Source organism: Mustela nigripes, chromosome 7 (assembly GCF_022355385.1).
Source record: "Mustela nigripes isolate SB6536 chromosome 7, MUSNIG.SB6536, whole genome shotgun sequence".
Lineage (NCBI taxonomy): Eukaryota > Metazoa > Chordata > Mammalia > Carnivora > Mustelidae > Mustela > Mustela nigripes.
Genome location: NC_081563.1, coordinates 63,976,748 through 64,003,836, shown reverse-complemented (window position 1 = coordinate 64,003,836; position 27,089 = coordinate 63,976,748). Strand labels below are relative to the sequence as shown.

At 35.4% G+C, this 27,089-nt stretch overlaps 2 protein-coding genes across 2 annotated transcripts in view; one reads left to right on the top strand and one right to left on the bottom strand.

Moving 5' to 3' along the window:
• FANCL (FA complementation group L) overlaps positions 1-27,089 on the bottom strand; it is a 91,495-nt gene that overhangs the window by 5,044 nt on the left and 59,362 nt on the right. Inside the window, exon 8 of the mRNA XM_059406034.1 lies at positions 4,606-4,756. Coding sequence (XP_059262017.1) covers positions 4,606-4,756 — 151 coding nt within the window. The remainder of the gene's footprint in view (positions 1-4,605; positions 4,757-27,089) is intronic.
• Positions 18,058-19,181, top strand: LOC132022560 (serine/arginine-rich splicing factor 10-like). The gene has a single exon (XM_059407797.1). It carries the CDS (start codon positions 18,058-18,060, stop codon positions 18,481-18,483), a length of 426 nt encoding a protein of 141 aa, XP_059263780.1. The 3' UTR covers positions 18,484-19,181.

Sequence of the window (27,089 nt, the reverse complement as noted above, 5' to 3'; positions counted from 1 at the left end):
TCACATATTAGGTCACAAAACAGACCTCACCAAATACAAAAAGACTGAAACCACCCCCTTTTTTAGTCAATGCAATGAAGTCAACCCACCTAAGAAAAATTGAGGAAGACCACAAATAAATGGAGGTTGAACAACATGCTACTCAACAATGAATGGGGTCAACCAGGAAATAAAGGAAGAAATTTAAATAAATGGAAATAAATGAAAATGATAACAACAGTCCAAAACTGTGGAGATGCGACAAAAGTGGTCTTAACACCGAAGTATATATGGCAATACAGGGCTACCTCAAGAAGCAAGAAAAATCTCCAACCACCTAACCGTAAGCTTAAAGGAGCTAGAAAAACAACAATAAATGAAGCCTAAAGCCAGCAAAAGGACAGAAATAATAAAGATTAAGACAGAAATAAATGATAAACTAAACAAAACAAAACAATAGAAAAGATCAATGAAACCAGGTGCTGTTTCTCTGAGAAAATAAAATTAATAGAGCTCTAGCCAGACTTGTCAAAAAGAAAACAGAAAGGACCCAAATAAATAAAATCACAAATGAAAGAGGAGAAATAACAACCAACACCAAAGAAATACAATTATTAGAGATTATGAAAATTTATAGGCAAATAATTGGGACAACCTGGAAGTGGATAAATTCCTAGAAACATAAAAACTACCAAACTGGATCAGGAAGAAATAGAAAACTTGTACAGACTGATAACAAGCAAAAACATTTAATTAGTAATCCAAAACTCCCAGGAAACAAAGTCCATGGCTAGATGGCTTCACAGGTGAATTCTAGCCACAGCAATCAGAAAACAAAAAGAATTAAAAGGCATCCAAATCAGCAAGGAAGAAGCCAAACTTTCATTCTCTGCAGAACACATGATATCTATATAGAAAACCCAGAAGACTCCACCAAAAGACTGCTGGAACAGATAAACGGATTCAGTAAAGTTGAAGGATACAAAATCAACATACACAAGTCTGTTCCGTTAATATACACCAATAATGAATCAGCAGAAAATGAAATAAAGGAATCAACCCCATTTACAACTGCACCAAAAATAAGATACCTAGGAATAAACCTAGTCAAAGAGGTGAAAGACCTGCACTCTGAAAACTATAAAACAATGATCAAAAAAACTGAAGATGACACAAAGAAATGTAAAGACATCCCATGCTCATGGATAGGAAGAACAAATATTGTCGAAATGTCTATACTAACCAAAGCAATCTACACATTTAATGCAATCTCTATCAAACTACCAACATTTTTCACAGAACATAAACCCTAAAATTTATATGGAATCACAAAAGACCCTGAATAGCCAAAGAAACCTTGAAAAAGAAAAGCAAAGCTGGAGGCATCAAAATTCCAAACTTCAAATTATATTACAAAGCTGCAGTGATCAAAACAGTATGGTAATGGCACAAAAACAGACACCTAGATCAATGGAACAGAATACCCAGAAATAAACCTACAACTATATGGTCAACTAATCTTTGACAAAGCAGGAAAGAATATCTCATGGGAAATGATGATGGGGAAACTGGACAGAAACATGCAGGAGAATGAAACTGAACTACTTTCTTACACCAAACACAAAAATAATTTCAAAATGGCTGAAAGACGACCTAAGTATGGGACCTTAATCCATAAAAATCCTAGAAGAGAACACAGGCAGTAATCTCTTTGTGACACTGGCCATAGCAACCTCTTTCTAGAACTATCTTCTGAGACAAGGGAAACAAAAGCAAAGATAAACTATTGAGACCTTATCAGAATAAAAAGCTTCTGCAAACAGAATGAATCCACAAGACTAAAAAGCACTGTATGGAATGGGAGAAGTTATTTGCAAATGATATATCTGATATAGGGTTAGTATACAAAATATATAAAGACCTTGTGAAACTCAATACCCAAAAAACAATCCAATTGAAAGTGGGCAGAAGATATGAATAGACATTTTTGCAAAGAAGACATACTGATGGCCAACAGACACAAAAAGATGCTCAACATCACTCTTCATCAGGGAAACAGAAATCAAAACTACAATGAGACAGCACTTCACACCTATCAGAATGGCTAAAAAACAACAAAAGAAACAACAGGTGGTGGTGAGGATGTGCAGAAAGGGGAACCCTCTTACACTGTTGGTGGGAATTCAAACTAATGCAGCCACTCTGGAAAACAATACAGAGGTTCCTTAAAACATTAAAAACAGAACTACCCTACATACCAGCGATTGTACTTCTAGGTATTTACCCAAAGAATACAAAAATACTAATTTTAAGGGATACATGCACCCTGATGTTTATAGCAACATTATCTACAATAGCCAAATTATGAAAACAGCCCAAGTGTCCATCAACTGATGAATGGATAAAGAAGTAGGGGTATAGATATACAATGGAATATTACCAGCCATTAAAAAAAAAAAAATGAAATCTTGCTGTGGCACTATGTGGATGGAGCGAGAAAGAATTACACTAAGTGAAATCAGTCAGAGAGAGATAAATACCATATGATTTCACTCATATATGGAATTTCAGAAAACAAATTAGCATAGGGAGATAAGAAAGAGAGAGGCAAACCAAGAAAAGAGACTCTTAACTATAGAGAGCAAAGTGATGGTTACCAGAGGGGAGGTAGGTGGTGGAATGGGTTAAACAGGTGATGGGGATTAAGGAGGGCACTTGTGATGAGCACCCAGTATTGTATGGAAGTACTAAATCACTATATGGTACATCTGAAACTAATATTACATAGTAGGTCACCTGGAATTTAAAAACTAAAAAAAAAAATAATACAGAAATAAAAAATATTTTGAGTTCTTTTGTTCCATTATAAGTTAACAATGGATTCAATTCATATTAAATCAGATACTGTTTATTCAATAACAAAACAACTTACCTAGTTTATGGAATCTAAGAAAATCTATTTCTATTTGGCAGTAAATTCCTTTATAAATTCTACCTACTGGAATATTGTAATAATTTTAGAAATGTTACTATTTCTTAAAGGTACATTAGTATAACTATAAGGTCTATTTGGATTTTTTACAGTAAAAATGGCTTGATAAAGTTTATACAGTGTAACATTAGCTTTTGGCTAAGGTTGGCAACAATATGAACACAATTACAATAGATCTGACAAAAGGAGATAATCAAGTAAAACAAAATGACTACAAATCATTCCTGAGAAAAACAAAAATTTTAAGTTAACTTACAGTCTCATTTGTTTATACATTCGTTACCATGAGCACAAATTCTGTATTAGCCTTTAGCAATGTCATGTACTAATGGCTCCAGAAAGTGCTTTCACTTAACAGTGGGTATATTATTTAATATATTTCAATTACTTTGCTGAAAACTTGGGTCTTAAAAAGACAAATCAATGCCTGAGGCAAAAAAAAAAAAAGAGCTAAAAGTAAATATAGAGAGAGTGAATAAAAAACCAGGTTGTCTATGCTGAACAATGAAAAATATAATAAAAGGTATATTTAATCATTACCTGATCAAAATAATGATTTAAATGGAGCTATGAAGAAAATTAATTACTACACTCCTTTGAAGAAAATGCTTTCATTCTTAATATCTATTTGTTCACAAATACACCATAATTTGTTAATTATTCCAAATTAAATACCGTTAGACTTTTTAGACGGAGTAACAATACTACTTGCAGAACTGCTTGCACAATGATACCTTCCTTTTCTCATAATTACATGTTACTTCTTTTCTCCCAGATAATCTATTACGCCTGGGGAGAAACTACAAAAACTGCTAATGTGGATATGATTCACAACAGAATTTCATAACATCCTTAGAAATATATGCCTTTTAACAATATATTTATTTGGGCTTTCAAGGAAAACAAGAAGGAAAGATATAAATAGGTATCTTATAATCATCTACACTACTTACTGTGAACTCAAATATAGTTTAAAACATCTAAAATATTGAGAGGTTGAACTCTAAAACTGACATATTGCTTTTTCATAATGAAAATACATAAAGCAATAATTTTATAATAAAGAGAATATGGTAATGTTACAAGGATATTTACTGTTCTATCACATCTTATTCATTAATATCATGTTATTTATAGTAAAGAAAATACCTAAAATGCTTATTATTTTGTGCTTTCTGATTATTCTTTAATGGCAGGCATGGCCCACTTCAGCTTCTTTTATCCTCTAAATTTTGTCAGAAAATATTCCCAGATCTGTTCATATTAATCTTGTCTAGTCTCATGGATAAAGACTTCATTATTACAATTTTTTCCCTAAGTCATGTAAGTTTTGAAAAATCTGTTTCACTATTTCTGTGCTAATTAAAAGCTAATTAAACAGTATCTCTGAATGATACTTCCATTGATCATCACCTTTTATAATGAAACATCTCAGTGTTTGCCCTTTTCTCCTGAAATAGTTACTCAAATACATAGTAATAAATCACAGTTCATCCCAGTAAGTTTTAATAGTTAACTTCATGCAAAAAGAAGAGTCTCACCTAAGAGTCCAATGTCCTGTTTGGGCCCATTTTCCTAATTAATACAAAGTACAAACGCACACACACAAAGTCTCCTTAATCCTTTTTCTGTACCTAGTGCAATTCTGCGTGCTGTCGCACTCCGGGTAGGTTTTTCTGGCTCAAGCACCCAAGTCTTCTCATCGATTTCATCCATAACGTCCCAGAATGCCTTCAGTGATTCTAAGGCTGCCAAAAACTGACCGTAAATGCTTATTAAGGAGCTCTGTGAAAGACAGATAAAAGCTGCATAAGTTGCATGATGCTCTTATCAACAGCAGATAATCTTTCACTTAAAATACAATTCAATTTAGAAATTTTAAGCTCTGTTTCATTTTAGCTGAAACTACTCAAGTAAACAAGAGTCAACTCTCTCTGCTTCACCTCTCTTCACCTCCATTAGCATTGACAGAATTTTCTATTTGTCATTGGGACTGTGCATCTTGCCAGAAATTGTTTTTTAAAGACCATATTTATTTTTTACCATGATGCATTCTGCACTACATTTATAGAACAGTAATTACTAGTACAACATGTATGTACTTTATTAACGGCTATATTGTATATGTATTGAGCATAGTCTCTATACAATTTTACTATGAAAGTTATCAAGTTATCTAATATGCAGTTATCAAGTTAAATGTAGCGCTATTTGTAATTCAATTAAATTACTATTTTTTAAAAAGATTTTATTTATTTATTGACACAGAGAGAGAGAGAGATTGAGATCACAAGGCAGAGAGGCAGTCAGAGAGAGAGGGGGAAGCAGGCTCCCCACCAAGCAGAGAGCTCGATGTGGGACTCGAATCCCAGGACCCTGGGATCATGACCTGAGCCAAAGACAGAGGCTTTAACCCACTGAGCCACCCAGGTGCCCCATAAATTACTATTTTTTTAAAGATTTTATTTATTTGTCAGAATGGGGAGAGAAAGAGTAGTGTGCACAAGCAGTGGCAGCGGCAGGCAGAGAGAGAAGCAGATGCCTGCTGAGCAAGGAGCCAGATGCCGGACCTGTTCTCAGGACCCTGGGATCACGACCTGAGCTGAAGGCAGACACCCAACTATCTGAACCACCCAAATATCCCTCAGTTAAATTACTTTTGAACATTATTAACTTTACAGACTTATTTAGGCAAAGAGTATAAAAAGGTTCTACATATATTTTCCCACAAGGTTTTTATTGATTAAAATCAAATAATAATGGAGTACATTTTTTGTAATATAGATCTATTAATGAGAATAATGTGGATGGGGAACAATGTTTAATTGGGGCTAAAATTTAGTGATCCCTTTATCAAAATCAATTGCAAATGTTTATCTGTTAATGTCTGTAATGAAATTGTACTTGTATTAACCCTGAAAATGTTTTTTCACACACATAGGCACCTTGTGGAATATCTAGTACTGACAAATACTGATATAAATCCAGAAGCAAGGATTTTAATAGAGACTATTCATTACTAAGAAGACATCTGTAAATTCCATGAGGTTCCACTTTTTTTTTTGAGGTAAAATCGACATACGTTATATTAATCTCACGTGTACACTCCAATTTATTATTTGTGTATACTGTTAAGCAATCACAGTAAACCTAGTTATCTGTCACTGAAGTTCCAAAAAAAAATTCTGCCCTTGTGATGAGAACTTTTAAGATTTACTCTTTCCAACTTTCGAATATGTAATAAAACAACGACTGGGTTTTACATATTTCTGAGAATTCAAACAAATTACAAATAAGATTTCTTCTAATGTTAAGTTTCTAGCCAACATCTGAATTCTGTATTTCAGACATTAATCTTTCATAGGAATTAACAAATACATTTTCAGTAATAATAAAAACTAAAGCCATTTTTTTTTTTTAAGGATTTTGTTTATGGTGGCGCCTGTGTGGCTCAGTGGGTTAAAGTCTCTGCTTTCGGCTCAGGTCATGATCTCAGGGTCCTGGGATCGAGCCCCACATTGGGCTCTCTGCTCAACAGAGAGCCAGCTTCCTCCTCTCTCTCTGCCTGCCTCTCTGACTACTTGTGATCTCTGTCAAATATATAAATTAAAAAAAAAAAAAAAAGAAAGAAAGAAAAAGGATTTTGTTTATGTATTTGAGAGGAAGAGAGAGCAATATGGGGGGGGGGGGGGGGGTGAGAGGGAGAAGGAGGCTTGATCCTAAGACCCTTGGATCATGATCCAAACTAAAGGCAGATGCTTAACCAACTGAGCCACCAGATGCCTCTACCATTCCTGATTTTAAAAATCAATTCATCATTACTTTCAAAGTCAACAGTTTCTTATAAAGTAGTATTTTAATGGTCACCACTATTTATTAAATATGTTATACTAAAAACAAAACTAAAAGTTTAAAAAGAACAATTAAGGATCCGGGCGCCTGGGTGGCTCAGTGGGTTAAGTCTCTGCCTTGGGCTCAGGTCATGATCTCAGGGTCCTGGGATTGAGCACCGCATCGGGCGCTCTACTCAGCGGCTAGCCTGCTTCCCTTTCTCTCTGCCTCTCTGCCTACTTGTGATCTTTTGTCAAGTAAATAAATAAAATCTTAAAAAAAAAAAAAAAGAGAACATTTAAGGATCTTACTGTTTCAAAGAAGCAAAACATATTTTTAAAAAGTCACTGAAAATAATATTACAAATGTATTTATCCCAAATAACTGATACAAGTCAGCAATGCAGTATACCCTGAGTATCGTGAAAAGGAAGTACTTCCTTAAAGGTATACTTTGTACTTACACATGCTTAAGGCACACCTAGATGAAGTCATGGCTCAGTTTCACAAAGCCAATTCAACTCTGCAACCTTCAATAAACAGGGGCCCATGGGTAGGGGGTGTGTGAGGTAGGTTAAGTGTAGGAATAAAATCTTGAAGGTAGAATACTTGTTCTCTTTTGTTATGCCATACTTATCTACAAATTTAGATGCCAAACAAATCAGAAACCAAACTCCCAAGTTTTGTTTTGTTATTAAACATGCCACTGTTCTTTAGATAACCAAACAAGAAATCAGCTGTGATTTCTTTTTACAGCTAATACATTCAATAACTAAAGACCTTTTTTAAATTTCATTTTAACATATTTCTTGGTAACTCTATTTACCCTAGTATTACTATTTACTATTAAAATAACCCCCTCGCTCTTGTTTCCACATCCAGACATACCATCACTGACTTACCGCAGCATACCCTACCTAAAATGTAAACTGAACTTATGAGTCTGCCTCCGAAAACCATTCAAAACACCAACTGGATGTTTTCCTCTCTAGTCATAGTCCCCTCAAGCCAATTATTTATATTGCAATTAGGTTGATATTTGTGTTCTGCAAACCTGAAAGTGTAACTTCCTGGCTTACAACAATGTAAATGCAGTTCTTCTCAAAGTGGTATTTTTTCTTTGTTATACCACCACTTAATGACAGCAACACAAATTCCAAGATTTAAGTAAACTGAAGTCAACTACCTGACATAAAACTAATTATTTATGAGCTTCATCATTTTATTTCTTAAGGCTACTATTAGTTAACAGGTAGCTTGCAAATTGTTTTATGTTACTGATTAAAACCACAGTTCTTTATCATGGCTTGCAATTAACATTGTTTAATATGCATCCATAGTTATGTTTACACAGAGTAAACAAATACTTCCCAAGCTTCAGTAAGGATCTTCTCTAACTACAATCTCAAATTTCTATGATTCCCAAATTTCTTTAGGCCAGATAGAGAACTCCAGAACTGCTCAGCTATCACTATATAGATGATCTCCACATGGTTAACAGACGTATCACATTCCTATTGCTCCACACTGATGTCATTCCTTTCTCTAGAGAAATCTTCAGATACATACACAACAATACAATTACTGGACAGTATGTTGATTTATTAATAACTTTATTGAGATATGAATGATACACAAGAACTGTACATATTTAACATGTACAAGCTGATGACTGTGTCTATTTTTGCTTTGTTGCCTGTGCTTCTGGTGTCAATCAAGAGATCATTAGTGAGACTAAGACAGGAAGTATTCCCCCCTGCTTTGTATTTGTAGTAGTTTTTAGTTGCAGGTCTTACTATTTAAGTCATTAATTCATTTTTATTTTTGTGTACAATGCAAGGTAAGGGTTCAATTTCTTTTTTTGTTGTGGATAGCCTACTTCCCAATACTATTTGTTGAAGAGACTATTCTTTTTCAAAATCAGCACAATAATGGCTTTTTCTCCACTTATAGCTATATCTGTATAGAAATCTACAATTACCTATTTCATTGTTAAGCCATGGAAAAACTAAACAAAAAAACCAAAAAGTCACAAAATGTTTTTTCACAGTGGCATCTTTCATTTGAAAGGAAGTATGCCAAAACACAATGTCCATTTCTGGTGTGCCTGACTGTAAATGAAATCCTAAACATAGCTCCACTTAAAACTAACTCTACATTTTGAACAAATAATAAAAATAAGTCATCATCATATTTTACTACACAGTCATGTGAAGTGGATACGTTATTATTTTTATGTTCTAGACAGAGTCCAAAAAAGGTGAATACTGAGACACAGAAACATTTCTCTTGGGAATTTCAATGAACTTAGGAGGTAGACATCAAAACTAATGTATTGGTAAGCTATCTGAAAAACGGGTTTTTTCCCAACTGCTCATTTTATCCAATAAATCATTCACAAACTCTTATTTTGAACTAACTTTCCTACTGAAACTGGAAAACAAAAGCCCATTTCTAAATGTAGTTTCAAACAATGCAAAATTCTACATATATAATCATAAATGCAAAAGGAATGTACACTATATGGCCAAAATTAATATCAAAGCTAAATATTTTACAAGAAGAAAAGTTTTCTAAAAAATTTTTTCAAAAATAAAAATTGCCAAGTTCCCATTTTTTTAATGTAAGGAGTTTCACATCTCACCAAAGCTACTTTTTTAAGATTTGGGGGGGGGAGGGGATGTAGCAGAGCAAATTTACAATGTGCAAAATGAATTTAAAAATGAATCAAATAGGGGTGCCTGGGTGGCTCAGTGGGTTAAGCTGCTGCCTTCAGCTCAGGTCATAATCAGGATCCTGGGATCGAGCCCCACATCGGGCTCCTTGCTCAGCGGGAAGCCTGCTTCTCTCTCTGCCTCTGCCTGCCTCTCTGCCTACTTGTGATCTCTGTCTCTCTCTCTCTCTCTCTGTCAAATAAATAAATAAAACCTTTAAAAAATTTTTTTAAAAAATTAATCAAATAAAGCAAAATTCAGGAAAAAAGAATACTGACATTAAAAAGTAATACTAAAATAAAATATAAAATGTAGGCAAAGCTGTAAAACAATCTTAACTCTCCTATGCTGCTGGTAAGCATGTAAAATGGCACAACACTTTTGAAAAGACCTAACCCCTTCTTTAAATTAAACTAAATATACTCCTATCTTATGACCTAGCAATTCCACTCCAATAGAGGTGAAAAGATTTGTCCATAGAAAGACTTATATAAGAATGTTTGTATCAGTTTTATTCAAACAGCCGAAAATTAGTATAAGTCCAAATGTCATTTAATAAAAGTTAGAATAAACAAATTCAAGTATATTCATGTAATGGACTACCACTCAGGAATAAAAAGAACAAACCACTGATACATGTCACAACATGGAGAATTTTAAAAATATGCTGGGTGATGAATGTTTATAGCAACAATATCCACAATAGCCAAACTATGGAAAGAACCTAGATGCCCACCAACAGATGAATGGATAAAGAAGATGTGGTATATATACACAATGGAATACTATGCAGCCATTAAAAGAAATGAAATCTTGCTGTCTGCAATGACATGGATGGAACTAGAGGGTATTATGCTGAGTGAAATAAGTCAACCAGAGAAAGACATTTATCATATGATCTCTCTGACATGAGGAATTTGAGAGGTAGGGCAGGGGGTCATGGAGGGAAGTGAAGAAAAAAATGAAACAAGATGGAATCAGGAGGGAGACAAACCATAAGAGACTCTTAACCTCATGAAACAAACTGAGGGTTGCTGGGGGCTGGGAGGAAGGGACAGGGTGGCTGGCTTATGGACATCAAGGAGGGTATGTGCTATGGTGAGTCCTGTGAATTGTATAAGACTGATGATTCACAAACCTGTACCTCTGGGGCAAATAATACATATGTTAATAAAAAAATACATATATACTGGGTGAAATGAGGCTATCTCCAAAAGATGATAGAAGTCTGAAACAGGTAAAAATAAGGCCTAGTTAAAATAAAAAATAAAAACAACAACAGGGATTACTAGTAGGAGATAAAAGAACTAGATAATGGTAATACTCTGTATCCTGAAAATAGACTGCATGAATGAGTATATTCATTTACAGATATTTATGTTATACACACTGGAATTTATGTGTTTCACGGTTCCCATATTTTACAAAGAACTAAACTTTTGTAAAGGTAGATACGCTGAAGTATTTGGGGGAAAGATCTTTGGACACCAGCAAATTACTTTGAAAGGCACCAAAACTCAAATCAACTTAAGGATGGAGAAATGCACAAATGGAAAGACAGGTGATGAAATAAGAACCATAAATGTAAACTCTAAAATCTAGGTGGTAGGTACATGAGAATTCATGATAAACTTTTTCAATGTTCCTGTACCTTTGAAAAGTTTTAATAAAATACTGGGGGAAGGCAAATTATAGAACTTAAGTGTGAGCTATTTATTGTAACAGAAATTGAATTCAATTAGTTGAGTTGGGTTATAGACTAATCTTTCATTTTTTTTCAAATATTCAGTAACTGACTTTTAATTCTTTAGACCTATACATTTAAAATATTTAACAACCTCTCCCAGAACAAAACAGGAATATTTCCTAGAAAAAAGCCCACTGTATAAGGCAAGTTATAATCTATGAAAAGTCTGTAACAGATATTCTTAACCAGAAAAATCATAAGTTTAGGTGAAAAAAATACATCTTTATATTCTTGAAGTAACATCTAGCATTTCCTTCAACAGATTCAGATAACAACAAATAGTATCAATACCTGTAACTTTCTCTACAATAAAAATTATATTGCAATCACCTAAGGAACTTCAACACTAATATCTAGATTCCATTGTCAGCCTTTCCTTTTTAATTAACCTTGGTTCAACGTGGCCTTGGCTTTGGTACGTCTAAAAGCTCCCCAAAGGATTCTAACGTGCAGAAAAAGTTAAGAAAGACTAGTAGAACAATGAATAGCCATCCCTGTTGTAGTCCAAAAGTTACAGGATCGTATTTCTAAAAGATTTAAACAATTCATGTAGCTCGAGACAAAGATGAACACTACATAATGACAAAGATAAGAATCCAGCTGTACATATTTATGTACCCAACAAAGGAGCACCTAAAAACACAAAGCAATCATTAATAGCCAAGAAAGGAGAAACTGACAGTAATACAAGTTGAGGACTTGAACACTTCATATACATAATTTTGCATTCAGAAACAGCAAAAACACTCGTTCTTTTTTTTTTTTTTAAAGTAGTTTGCTCTATCTCTCAGAGCCAGTGAATGATGGATCTAGCTTCTTCATACCCAATTCTACCTGATTATAAAGTGTATTACCTCCCTACCTGCTGACACTTAGCAGGAGCTAAAGAGATGCTATCCTCCCAAGACGTTGGTTAAGCACCTGGCAACTCCAAGATAAATAATGTGGGTGACAAAAAAAAAAAAAAAAAAAGTACAGAAAGCATAACACCTAGTCCTTAAAATAAAAACTGACCTAAATAATGCCTGGGGTATAATCTAGAAAATTTGTATGCCGATGTCCAAATGTCTCTCTCTCAACTTTATTATCACTAGACTTCACTGTGGGATGAGGAAGGACTTGGTCATTGAGGGGAGGTTCCAAATATATTTGTGGCAGGTAATTGCTTATGTTGCCTATTCTGACGAAATCAAGAATGGTGGGGTGCAGAGGGCAAAAATGGAAGTAGAGCCAATGTTGAAAGGAAATGAAAAGCAATGTATACAGGTGCTCATACAAATTATTCTGAAGGAAGAGACTGGGGAGGGTGGGGAGGAAGTGGATAATTGAGGAAAGAAAGAACCAAACTTGAGAGGGCATTGGGAAAGAAAGAAACAGGTAAGAGACACAGGCACTGCCAACCATTCTGTGGTGAGGAAAAGAATGCCAGCAAGGACCTCACCTCTTTCTCCAGAGCTGTTCATGGGTGGCTGCTGGCTCTCAGCAATCCATGGGAGCTGCTGGGTGGCCTTAGACTGCACTTTCCTGGCATTGATTTCATGACCCCCATCCCCCCCCACCCCGCATTGTAACCTGGACTGGGAACACAAAGGCAGACCCTCTGCAAATTCAATACAGATATTGGTAGGAGTGATTGCACATGGTAAAGGGTGGTGGCTAGAGGAAAAAGAGTATTGATAGAAGAGCCAGCAGACTTGGTTCAAATCTCAGCTCTAACTCAAAGTTTAACTTCTCAGGACCTCACTTTCCCTGACTGTAACATGGGCATGATGTGCCACCATCCTAAGGATGGAGGAGTAAATTCAAGAATGTACCTAAAACTGTCTCACACAAAGCCCATCCCATGGGACATTTCCATCCTTTCCCCTCTTGCCTGGAGCCTTTTAGTAAGAAGATATCAATTCTCCCTACCTTGGCTTTAAATTGTAACTAACTGCTTAGCCTCCTCCCATTAGGTTTAGGTAAAAAAATATATAGAGTCTTCTTCAAAGTCTATTCAAGTGCACACAGAACACCCTCCAGAAGAGATCAGATGTTAGGCTACAAAAAGCCTCAAGAATTTTATCAAGCATCTTTCCTAACCACTACAGTAGGAAAGTAGAAATCAATTATGACAAAAGTCTGGAAAGTACATTATACATAGATGCTAAATAACATGCTACTCAACAATGAATCAGTCAAGTAAAAATCACAGAAAAATTTTAAAAATGGAGAAAAATGACAACACAATGGTTCAAAATCTCTGGAATACAACAAAAGGTGTTCTAAAAGGGAAGCTTATAGCAATACAGGACTACTTAAAAAAAAAGCAAATCTCAAACAACTTAACCTTACACCTAGAATGGCTAGACCCAAAAAAACAATGCCCAAAGTCAGAGAAAGAGGAATGATAAATATCAGAGCAGGAAGGAAAAAAATTGAGATTTGAAAAATAGAAAAGATCACTAAAACCAGGAACAAACTCCTTGAAAACAAACAAAATTGATAAAGTCTTAGCCAGACTCATCAACAAAGATAGGACTAATATAATTAAAATGAGAAATACCTGACCTTACAAAAATACAGAGGATTATGAGATTATGAAAAATTATACGCCAACAAATTAGACAACCTAGGAGAAATGGATAAATCCTAGAAACACAATCTTCCAAAACTGAATCATGAAGAGAAAATTTGAACTGACCAATTACTACTAATAAAACTGAATCAGCAACAACAACAAAAAAAAACAACAACAAACAAAATTCAGGACATGTAAATGCTACCAAACATTTAAAGACGACTCAATACACATTCTTCCCAAACTATATTAAAAAAAAAAAAAAAAAAAAAAAAAAAAACAGAAAAAGAGGGAAAACTTCTGAATTCATTCTATAAGGCCAGCATTACCCTGATACCAAAATCAGACAAAGACACTACAAAAAGAAGAAACCACAGGCCAGTATCTCTGATGAACAAAGATATAAAAATACTTTAAAAAAATTCAACACATTAAAAAAAATCATTCAGCACGATCAAGAAGGATTGGTTCAATACTCACCAATATGATATTTCACATTAATTTCACATTAATAGAAAGGATAAAAATGGTATGAATACCACAGTAAGATGCAAAAAAGCATTTGACAAAATACAACATACTTTTATGATAAAATCTCTCAATGAAGTGGTTTGAAAGGAAATGTATCTCAACACAATGAAGGCCATATATGACAAACTGACAAATAGCACCATACTCAATGGTGAAAAACAGAGCTCTTCACCTAAGATCAGAAACAAGGTAAGGATGTCCACTCCTACCACTTTTATTCAATATAGTACTGGAAGTCCGAACTATAGGAATGAGACAGGAAAAAGAAATAAACATCATCCAAAATATTAAGGATAAAGTAAACTGTCACTCTTTGCAGATGACATAAAACTCCATATAGAACACCTTAAAGGCTCCACCAAAAAACTATTAGAACTGATCAATGAATTCAGGAGAGTTGCAGGATACAAAATTAGTATTACAGAAATCTCTTGCATTTCTATATACTGAGTAGCAGAAGCAGAGATTAAGAAAACAATAACATTTACAATTACACCCCAAAAAATTAAATACTTGGGAAAAAACTTAAGAAGGTCAAAGACCAGGGCACCTGGGTGGCTCAGTGGGTTAAAGCCTCTCCCTTCAGTTTAGGTCATGATCCAGCGTCCTGGGATCGAGCCCCATACTGGGCTCTCTGCTCAGCAGGGAGCCTGCCTCCCCCTCTTTCTCTGCCTGCCTCTCTGCCTACTTGTGATCTCTGTCAAATAAATAAAATCTAAAAAAAAAAAAAAAAAAAAGATGAAAGACCTGGCACAAAAATAGATACATAGATCAATGGAAAGACTAAAGAGAAATAAACCCACGCTTATAAGGTCAATTAATCTATGATGAAGAAGGCAGGAATAAATAATAGGGAAAAGAAAGTATTTTTAATAAATTATGCTGGGGAGACTGGACAGCTTCATGCAAAACAATTAAACTGGACCACTTTCTTACACCATACTCAAAAATAAATTCATATTGGATTAAAGACCCAAATGAGACCTGAAACCACAAAAATCCTAGAAGAAACAACAGGTAGTAATCTCTTTGATAGCAGCCTTAGTAACATTTTTCTGAATGTATCACCTCAGGCAAGAAAAACAAAAACAAACTGCTGGGACGACACCAAAGAAAAAGCTTTTGCTGTGAAAGAAACCATCAACAAAATGAAAAGGAAACTGATAAATGATATATTTGTTAAGAAGTTAATATCCAAAATATATAAAGAACTTACACAAGTGAAGACCAAAAAAAAAAAAACAAATATTCAAATAAAAAATGGGCAAGGGGTGTACCTGGGTAGCTCAGTTGGTAAATCATCTGACTCTTGATTTAGCTCAGGTCATCATCTCAGGATTGTGATATCAAGCCGCACATGAGGCTCTGTGCTAGGTGTGGAGCCTGCTGAAGATTCTCTCTCTCCCCCTGCCTCTGCACTCCTACATCCCTTTCTCGTTAAAAAAAAAAAAAAAAAAAAAAAAAAAGGCAGAGGACCTGAATAGACAGTTTTCTCTAGAAGACAAACAGATGGCAAACAAACACATCAAAAGATGCTCAACATCACTAATCATCAGGGAAGTGCAAATCAAAACCACAAAGAGATATCAGCCTACACCTGTCAGAATGACCAGAATCAAAAAACAAGAAATAACAAGTGTTGGCGAAGATGCAGAGGGGGGAAAAATCACTACTGGTCGGAATGCAAACTAGCGTAGCTACTGCGGAGGAAAACAGTATGGTAGCTCCTCAAAAAATTAAAAATAGAAATATCATATGACTCTGTAATTCCACTATTGGGTACTTACCCAAAGAATATAAAAACATTAATTTGAAAAGGTGTGTGCACCCCTCTGTTGATTGCACTGTTATGTACAGAATCCATGATATGAAAGCAATGTAAGTGTCCACATATACACAACGGAATACTATGCAGCCATAAAAGGGATGAAATCTTGACATTTATAACAACATGGATTGACCTGGAGGGTATTAAGTTAAGTTAAAAGAACCAGACAGAGAAAGACAAGTAAATTATGATGTCAATTTAAAAAAACAAAAAAACAAACTGGTCGTTTTGAGGGTGGGGGAGGTTAAACAGAGATTTAAGCCAAACTTCAATTATAAAATAAGTCGTGGAGACGAACAGTATAGTACTGTAGTAATAATATATGTCGACAGATGGTGACTATACTCATAGTAAACACTGGGCAATGTACAGAAGTGTTGAATCAATTTGTACACCTGAAACTAAAAACATTGTATGTTAATTATACTTCAATAAAAGAAAAAGATTCGAGCAGTCCAGTTTACGAGGAAAAAGGCATCCTTAACATTTATATCTTAATTTGACCATTTTTTAATGTTTAAACAGAATTTTAATTTTGGGATTTGGGGGGATCATACAATAAATTTTAAAAAAATTAACAAGTTCTATAAAATTAGACCTATGGAAAAAAGTTTTACCTTCAACTTATAAACAATCAGCTTGTAACCACATTCCACAAACTATCTGGATCAAGAACTGAAAAACAAATATTGTATGATTTACTTATATGTAGAATCTAAAACACAAAACAAAAAATAAACAAAAACCACAAACAGATCCATACAGAGAACATCTGATGGATGCCAGGGGCAGGGAAGTGGGGAGACGGACAAACAAGGGAAGAGCAGGAGATGCAGAATTCCGGTTATGGCATGACTAAGTCATGGTGATAAAGGGTACAGCATAGGGAACATAGTCAATGGTATTAAATGTTGTTGTATGGTGACAGATAGTGCTGCACCTGGGGTGAGCACCACATGAAGTACAGACTTATTGAATCACTATGTTGTATATGTGACACTAATGTAACGGTGCAAGCCAACTGAACTTTAGTCAAAAAAAGAGGAAAGAAATTAAAAAAAAAAAAAGATGAAAGAATGCATGTTCTTATTTACAACACACTGAATTATACAAAATCAAATAAGCAAATACATCAAAGAGTTATGTGTTAATACAATTCAATCCAGCGAAAGTACAGAAATGTCTACTAAGTATTAAGCTCTATCAAAGATACTGGTTGACCTAATGAAATATAAGATGCAATACATGTTAGTTAAGAGAAAAGACTTTAGAGGTACCTGGGTGGCTCAGTTGGTTAAGCATCGGCCTTCGGCTCAGGTCATGATCCCAGGTTCCTGGGATCCAGCCCCAAGTGGGAGTCCCTACTCAGCAGGGAGCCTGCATCTCCATCTTCCTCTGCCCCTCCCCCTGCTCACTCTCTCTCTCGAATAAATAAAATCTTAAGAAAAAAAAAAAAAATCACAGACTGGTCAAATCTTGAATCTGATTCCCAGGTCCACCTCTTAAAGCTAGCTACATCTTTTGTAGCAAATCAATTCACTTAGCTTCTGCAATACGGAAATAGTGTTAATCTATATAAGATTTGAGTGAGATCATATATATAAAACGTTTAACTGCTTAGCATATAGTGTATGTTTAAAAGTTGAAAGCCACTGTTAAAAGTCATACAGTCCTTGACCTGGAGAAGTTCACAGCCCGTGAACAAGAAGAGCAACTGAAAGATACCTGTATCATACCAGACAAAGTATCAACACTCTTAATATAAAATGGTTATTAAAAAATCAGTTTAAGGTGATGATCCACCGCCGCATCCGTGGTCGGTTTACTGAGCCCGTTCCATTAGTGCCCCTGCCGAGCAAAGACTCCCATCGCCGTCATGTCCCGCTACCTGCACCCCCCCAATATGTCTCTGTTCATAAGGAATGTGGCCAACGACACCAGGTCTGAAGATTTACGACGAGAATTTGGTCGTTATGGTCCTATAGTTGATGTGTATGTTCCACTTGATTTCTACACGTGCCGTCCAAGAGGATTTGCTTATGTTCAATTTGAGGATGTCCGTGATGCCAAAGATGCTTTACATAATTTGGACAGAAAATGGATTTGCAGATGCCAAATTGAAATACAGTTTGCACAAGGGGATCGGAAGATTCCAAATCAAATGAAAGCCAAGGAAGGGAGGAATGTGTACAGCTCTTCACGCTATGATGATTATGACAGATACAGACATTCTAGAAGCCGGAGTTATGAAAGAAGAAGATCAAGAAGCTGGTCCTTTGATTACAACTATAGAAGATATTAGAGTCCTAGAAACAGTAGACCGGCTGGAAGACCACGGCCTAGCAGAAGCCATTCCGACAATGATAGATTCAAACCATTCCGACAATGATAGATTCAAACACTGAAATCAATCTTTTTTAAGATCTAAATCCAATTCAAGATCACGGTCCAAGATCCAGCCCAAGAAAGAAATGAAGGCTAAATCACGTTCTAGGTCTGCATCTCACACCAAAACTAGAGGCACCTCTAAAACAGATTCCAAAACACATTATAAGTCTGGCTCAAGATATGAAAAGGAATCAAGGAAAAAAGAAGCACCTAGATCCAAATCTCAGTCAAGATCACAATCTAGGTCTAGGTCAAAATCTAGATCGAGGTCTTGGACCAGTCCTAAGTCCAGTGGCCACTGATAGTATAAACCTTGATATTTTTAGGCCTGTATCATTCATTTACTCATAGTTTGGTTTACTTAAATTATCAGGAATACAATGTTGCAATGATGCTTTAAAAACACTTGTCAGTTTTCCCTGTACCAGGCAAATGGTTATAATTAAAATGATATGCTGTTGAGAAGCCACTCTTAAGAGTCCAGTTTGTTTAATGTTATGGGCAGCTACCAATTTGTGGTGTCTCTGTATATTTTTGTAAAGATTCTCATTTTTTATGCTTGAAGTATTGGTGAAAAGATGTTGGTTGACCATAATATGCAACATTGTCTTATTGAAAATAAACTTTCATATCCATATTTGGTAGAACTGTTAACCTAGAAATGTAGCTTGCTAATAAGATAGAATGATACAACAGTGAAGTTGTAGGCACAGTACAACAATGACATTTAGGTTCAGGGTGGACCTTTTTGTCTTGTTAAGATGTCTAGGTCCATGATAATAGTTAATTATGACAGAGCGTGGAATAGTTCTTTTGTTAACCCCACCATCTTGGGGAATGATGCCAACTGGGTTAAGTAGCATTTGGGGGAAGATTGAGTTTTTGACTGAAACATGGAGCCTTCACTGCTTTTTTTCTGGTTTCTGTGAAGATTTGAAACATATAAACATCAGAAGAACTCACCTTAAAATTTAAGCAGGTCAATAATGGCAGAAATAATTTTAAGGGAAAAAAAATGCTCTCAAGTAGTTCCTCTCAACTTTAAGGAGCATTGTTGGTAATACTGCTTAGTTTTCTTACTGCTGTTAAAAAGCAGCAAGTAAATTGTTTCAGAGTAGATTTTGTTTATGCATATGCATAGTGTAAACTGAATTTTGATGCTTATAGCACTTGGTCTGTGCATTTGTATCAAAATTTGCCTCCCACTTTATGAAGGAGACTTGTTCTTCACACATCAGCTTATTTCATGTGAGGCAAGTTGAAAGAGAACACTCCCATTCTAGGAGATCCTGTGGTGCCATGAAATTTAAAATATTTTGGAAAAAGAATGAAAGAGTCCCATCTCTGAGTCTGATTGATTATCAATGTAGTACCTGGCAGTACCCGACTAAAAAAGAAAACAAGACCCTAACCGTTTATAATTTCTAGCGTTTCTCTGAGAGATCATTGGAGGGAGAGGGCAATTAAAAGGAATATGTCCAATCTCATTTCAGAATAAAAGCTAGCATCTTTAAAATTTTTAGATTGCTTGCTTGCAGGTATAAGTAAGAAATATTGTGGGGAAACGACTCCTTTTAGAGGATTACTTTTTTCCAATTTTGGTTTTAGTAATATAGGCCTTGCCTGTAAAGAACAAAAAAGATGGTTTTTAAATTGTTTGTGGAATGTGTTTAAAGGACTGATTCTAGAACCTTTGTATATTTGATAGTATTTCTAACTTTCATTTCTTTCCTGTTTGCAGTTAATGTTCATGTTCTGCTATGCAATCATTTATATGCACGTTTCTTTAATTTTTTAGATTTTCCTGGATGTATAGTTTAAACAACAAAAAGTCTACTTAAAACTGTAGCAGTAGTTTGCAGTTCTAGCAAAGAGGAAAGTTGTGAGGTTAAACTTTGTATTTTCTTTCTTATAGAAGCTTCTAAAAAGGTATTTTTATATGTTCTTTTTAACAAATATTGTATACAACCTTTAAAACATCAATGTTTGGATCAAAACAAGACCCAGCTTATTTTCTGCTTGCTGTAAATTAAGCAAACATGCTATAATAAAAACAAAATGAAGGGGAAAAAATCAGTTTTAAAAAAAGTACACAGGACTTAAAGAAGGGAAGGGATGAAAAGGTAACTCCCCAAAGAAAAAATACACGTGATCAAATGAAAAATATTCAACCTCCTAAGTTTAGACACTACTCATCTAATTGCAAGACTTAAGAGTAAGAGAGAGAGAAGAAAGGAGCAAAGCCTCAAGAATTAAAGGATGGTGAGGAAAATGAGGTAGACTGGATGGGTGGTCCACTTTCACCAGAGCAGCTTTTCCTTCAAAGCTGAGGTAGCTCAGTTCCATAGCTTGGCTTCTCTTATCACACTCACATTATTAGTCACTGCTTCTCACATTATTAGTGACTACTCGATTTTAGAACCTCACTGAAGAGGTGAGCATTCTCTAGTTCATATAGGACCATGATACATGCCCTTAATCCATTCCAGAATAGTCCAGAGTGGTTTTGTTCTGATTTGGCTCCAATGACTTTGTCTAGTAAGTTCCAATGGTCCCTGGTTAGTGTGGCTTTACCCATTTTTACAACAATTTTTATTTCCTTCTTTGTATTTTTCCACATTAACTATAATAATATGTATTACTTTTCCAATCAGAAAATCATAATTTTTGTAATCATAATCATTTTTATTTCATATGTAAAAATAAATGGTCAGAGAGCAATCCTTTCACTTCATGATGTGCACAAATCAGTGAAAAGCACACTAGCCTAATTAATACTTCAACTATGTGTCAGGTCTATGTTGGGAATCTCTGACACAAAGATAAGAGTATCCAGTACACAAGGTCACAGCTCTCATCTTGATAGTAATGAAGTATTTGATCAAGACCTTCTTAGCCTCTTAAAGACTTAATAAATCAATAAATATGGGTATGCAGTAGACAATTTTTTTTTTTTTGACAGACAGAGATCACAAGTAGGCAGAGGCAGGCAGAGAGAGAGGAGGGGAAGCAGTCTCCCTGCCGAACAGAGAGCCCGATGTGGGGCTCGATCCCAGGACCCTGGGATCATGACCTGAGCTGAAGGCAGAGGCTTCAACCCACTGAGCCACCCAGGCACTCAAGCACTAGACAACTTCTAAGGTGACTTCCCATTCTAAAAGTGAAGAATTCTAAATATAACTGTTTGAAAATCCATGAAGCAGACAGTTCTGTCCACTTAAAAGTACCTATCTTTCAAGACGCCAACTACTATAATGTACTCCCATTTAGCCCAATTCATGTGTATAAACAGATTTTCTCATTCAAGTTATATATAAGTATCTATCCATTATCTATGAACAATTTATATGATTCAACATAGTCATTCCCTCTTTAATCATACCAGAATTAAACTATTTAGACAATATTTTATTCTCTATCCCCATGTATTCAAGGACAGAAGTCAATGATGCATTACACAACTACCATTATTTTTTAAATAAAGAGGAAAAAAATCAGTCTTTCTAAACTTTTGAGATTTTGGAATAGGTTAGGAATCACAAATCACAGCAAGCAATTATATAGCTATAACATGGCAAAGAGCCAAAAATCATACCCAGAACACTGTAGGTATTAATTTACTAATCAAAGAAAAAATGCCAGTTTTTTCTTTTTTTTTCTTTTTGCACATATACATAATACCATGATGAGAGGAAATGAAATAGAGGAAGGAAGACATAAGACAGGGAAAAAAAAACTAAAGAAGACAAAAATAAGCAGCAAAAAACAAAAGCAAAAGCAAAAACAACCCAAAAAAAACCATCAACACACACAAAATAGCCTTAGGATCCCAAAAGCAATAATCTGTTTTACAGGGAAGAAATGTATCCCAGTAACCAATAATGATGCAGAAACCTAAACCCTAAGCCTTCCTGTGGTAGGAGAAAGGAGAAGACAGGAAGCTAAGCAAACTCCTATCCTTAAAACATTAAAAAATAAAAGGGAAAAGGACATGTAGGTGACTCAGCTGAATAAGCATCTACCCTTCACTCAGGTCATGATCCCTGGACCCTGGGATCTGGGACTGAGCCCAGCACCAGGCTCCCTGCTCATTTGAGAGCCTGCTTCTCCATCTCCCTCTGCCACTTCCCCTTGCTCCTGCTCTCTCTCTCTCTCTCAAATAAATAAATAAAATCTTAAAAAATAAATAAATAATAAGGAAAGGAAGAGAACTCCTGAAATATTCAGAAAATATAAAACAAGGTGGGAAAAGGACATTCTACTCTACCTGCTCCAAAGACATGCGGCAAGGTACCATGTTGAGGCATATCAAACACACTACCTTTCAAGTCTGTCTATTTCCACATGGAGCAGAACTATAACAGAAAAAAAAGGTACAGACCAAACACCAGGAACTGGAAAACTACCTCTGTAACATTACGGGAACAGGAAGCACAAAGCTAATAGGGGTGTGTTCTTGGGTGTGGACTCCAATCCTCCTGTGTGTAAAGCAAAGGTCAGAAAATAACAAGCATTTATTAATCTTGGGAAGAATAGGAAAAAATAATAGACTTCTCAACATGATTTGAAAAGAGCAAGCATGAAGATATTAAGAGATCAATCTAATCTTAGATTGACCTAAGACACTGACATTCTCTGCACTGAAATCAGAATACCTGGACCATTCTGTATATGCGCTTCTCAATGGAAAGATCTCTATGTGGGATACCTGCATTGATTCATTGAAAATTTCTGAAAAAAAAAAAAACAAAAAAAAACAAACAAAAAAAAAAACACACAACTAAAAAGACTTCTAAGCAAACAGTCTGGTCAGTGTGATAGATTTGGAATTTAAACCTTGAGATCATGAACCAATTGACAGTCTGTCTGGTCGAAGGTCTACATGCCTTCCAAAAACCTAAAAGGTTTATTTTATTTTCTGACTAGTGTTATAATGCTAAAGCACAGCCTATTCTGGCAATGCTTACCCACTTTTATCGGTGGAGGATGTACATGAATCAAGTACCCTGACATCTGAGCACATAAAGGTCAAGTTGGTTATTATAGTTCATGTTTAATAAATAAAATAAACCATCAGAAAAGTAGGTTTTATCATTACTCTAAATACTTTAAATGGTGTCTTTTTTTAAAGATGCATACCCAGTGAACAGGGAGGTAGATAAAGTTGTTCTTACTAGCTCTATGACTAGACAATGCATCTTTAGAGAAAAAAAAATCACTTATCTGGTTTCCACAGTATTAATCGTCCACTGATTAACTGTCTGTATGCTTAAGTCTAAACTCTTTTCAAAAAATGGGAACCCTCTTATACTGTTGGTGGGAGTGCAAGCTGGTACAGCCACTCTGGAAAACAGTTGGGAGGTTCTTCAAAAAGTTGAAAATAGAGCTACCTTGTGACCTAGCAATTATACTACTAGGTATTTTCCCCAAAGATACAATTGCAGAGATCCAAAGGGGCACCTGCATTCCCAATGTTTATAGCAGCAATGTTCACAACAGCCAAACTATGGAGAGAGCCCAGATGTCCACCAACAGATGAAAGGATAAAGAAAAGGTGGTATTTATATACAACAGAATACTACTCAGCCATTAAAAAGAATGAAATCTTGCCATCTGCAATGAAGCAGATTGAACTAGAGGGTATTATGCTAAATGAAGTCAGTCAATCAGAGAAAGACAGTTATAGGATTTCATTCATATGTAGAATTTAAGAAAAAAACAGAAGCATAGGGGAAGGGATGGAAAAATTAAACAAGATAAAAATCAGAAAGGGAGACAAACCATATGGGACTCTTAATCATAGGAAACAAACAGAGCTGCTGGAGGGGTGGGGGTAAGGGAATGGGTAACTAGGTGACGTAATAGCACTGGGTATTATGTAAAACTGATGGATCATGAACTCTACCTCTGCAACTAGTAATACACTTTATGTTAACTGATTAAAAAAAAAGTAAAAAACAAACAAAACCAAAACCAAAACAATGCTAATTCCATGGGGAATGCTAGATCTTTAAATGCATTTAATTGAAGTCTATACAGCGTAGAAAATGCTAATAAAATCTTTCTTTTATAAAAAATGTAGTGGCCTATCACAAAGCTTCAAATTCTGCCATTAATATTTTGATCTTGCTATTTTTCTAGGATTTCTTATGAATCTACATGGGAAATGTTCCGATTTTTTTTTTTTTAATTATAAAAATAAAACAGGGTCATCTGTGTGGCTCAGTGCGTTAAGCATCTGCCTTCAGCTCAGTTCATGATCCCAGAATCCTGGGATTGAGCCCCACACCAGGCTCCCTGCTCAGCAGGGAGCCCTTCTCCCTCTCCCTCTGCTCCTCCCTCATCCTCCCACCCCCTACTCATGTTCTCTCTCAAATAAGTAAAATCTTGGGCACCTGGATGGCTCAGTTGGTTAAGCAACTGCCTTTGGCTCAGGTCATGATACTGGAGTCCCCAGATGGAGTTCCACATCTGGGCTCCCTGCTCAAAACCGTGTCTGCTTCTCCCTCTGACCCTGTACCCTCTCATGTGCTCTCTTTCTTGTTCTCATGGTCTCACTCTCAAGTAAATAAATAAAATATTTAAAAAAAAAATAAGTAAAATCTTAAAATAAAAAAAAATCCCCTCAGAGGGGGGAAAACATGTTAATACCTATATACATATTTTTTTTACAGTCTACAAAGAAACTATGTATAAGTACAAGCTAAGAAGTTAGTTCCTATGGTCCACTGCTGTACAGAAGTTACACAAAATTTTCAAATGGTGGTGACAAGTTAAGGAAGCTTATAGCATCTGTGAAGATCACAATGTTCTAGAGGCAAGGAAATCACCTGAGAGAAGACTCGTGTAGTCTTTGACTTATAAATTGATTTTAAGAAGCTCTGTCAAGTTATACTATACAGAAAGTCCTACATGTGTTTTGTTCAATCTTTTAAAAAAAAAGAGAGAGAAACGATCAAATAAGCAAAACACATTTTTTTTCCTTTTTTTTTTAGGAGGTAAATTTCTGGCCCATAGGTATGACTGGTATATTTGGACCTTTGTTCCACATCATCTTTATTTGCATACATACCAGAGGCATACATACACTCCTAGTCCTGGCATTTATCTGTAGCTATATCTGTAGCTATACCAGCCAGTGATATACACAATGATAATTTGAGCTTGGGGTCTGCCCCAAAAAGCACTGTAAGACAGAACTTATATGCAGACAGTCCCTAAGATTACTGCCAATAACCTGAGAGGCAGTGGGTAGTGGAAAGAATGAAACAGAGGACAGAAAGCCAAAATAAGAGCGTGCTGTCAAGCCAGTCACTGTGGTCAATGGTGACTCTTTGAAAAGTTATATAGAAAGCTGAGACTCATGGCCTAAAAAGAGAGAATCTCAAAACATTTATTCACTGGTTTCTGTTTCCAACTGGTCAAGTTGTCCTAAAAAGATTATTAATTCTCACATTTCCAGATTTGCATACATACCAGAGGCATACATACACTCCTAGTCCTGGCATTAGAAAAACTCTGGGACAAAGGAAAAAATGAGCAGTGGTTGAGCTGAGGTGAGGTGTTTTGTCAAGAAACACCACTCTGAGGCTGAATGAAATACGACTAGGTAAAAAGTTAATGCAAAGGAAGTGAAGTGGGGAGTGAGAATTACCTGATTCCTAGCTACTTGCCAACAAGGGAAACATACAGTCAATTCTCTAAAAGGAAAAAAAATCTTGAGAAGTTTTTTCTCATGAAATCAAGTTATTTAAAGCTTTAATAGTAACAAAAGGGTTTGAGGTACACAAAATATTATGTCTATAGAAAGGTCTGCTCATTTTACTTTGTTATATTATTGAGCCTAAATGCTCATTACATAATCTAAATAAAGTCAATTATCAGGCATGTAATTTGCAAATATTGTTTCTTAGTCTGCAGCTTGTCTTTTCATTCTCTTAACTGTTTTTCAAGAATAGAAATTTTTAATTTTGGGGGCGCCTGGGTGGCTCAGTTGTTAAGCATCTGCCTTCAGCTCAGGTCTTGATACCAGGGTCCTGGAATCTAGCCCTGACTCAGTCTCCCTGCTCAGCAGGGAGCCTGCTTCTCCCTCTCCCACTCCCCTGCTTAGGTTCCCTCTCTCCCTGTCTCTCTCTCTCTGTCAAATAAATAAATAAAATCTTTAAATTTTTTTTATTTGATTAAGTCCAATTTATCAGTTTGTTCTTATATGGATCTTGCTTGGGGTGTTATACTAAGAAATCCCAAAGTCCCAAAACTTTATTTTTTTCCCCCCAGAAGTTTCATTTGTCTTAGGTTTTACATAAAGTTTATAATCCATTTGGAGTTAATTTCTGTATATGGGCTAAAGTTAATCTTTTTTTGTATTCTGCAAACTGTTTCAGCACAACTTAATGAAAAGACTGCCATTACTTCACTGAATGATCTTTGCACCTTTATATATATATATACAACTATTTTCAGAAAACAATTTGTATGGGTATACATATGATCCCCAACTTAAAATGGCCCAACTTAATG

Excerpts from the sequence above, each read along its gene's own strand:
- LOC132022560 (XM_059407797.1), top strand. The coding sequence starts at position 18,058 with ATGTCCCGCTACCTGCACCCCCCCAATATGTCTCTGTTCATAAGGAAT.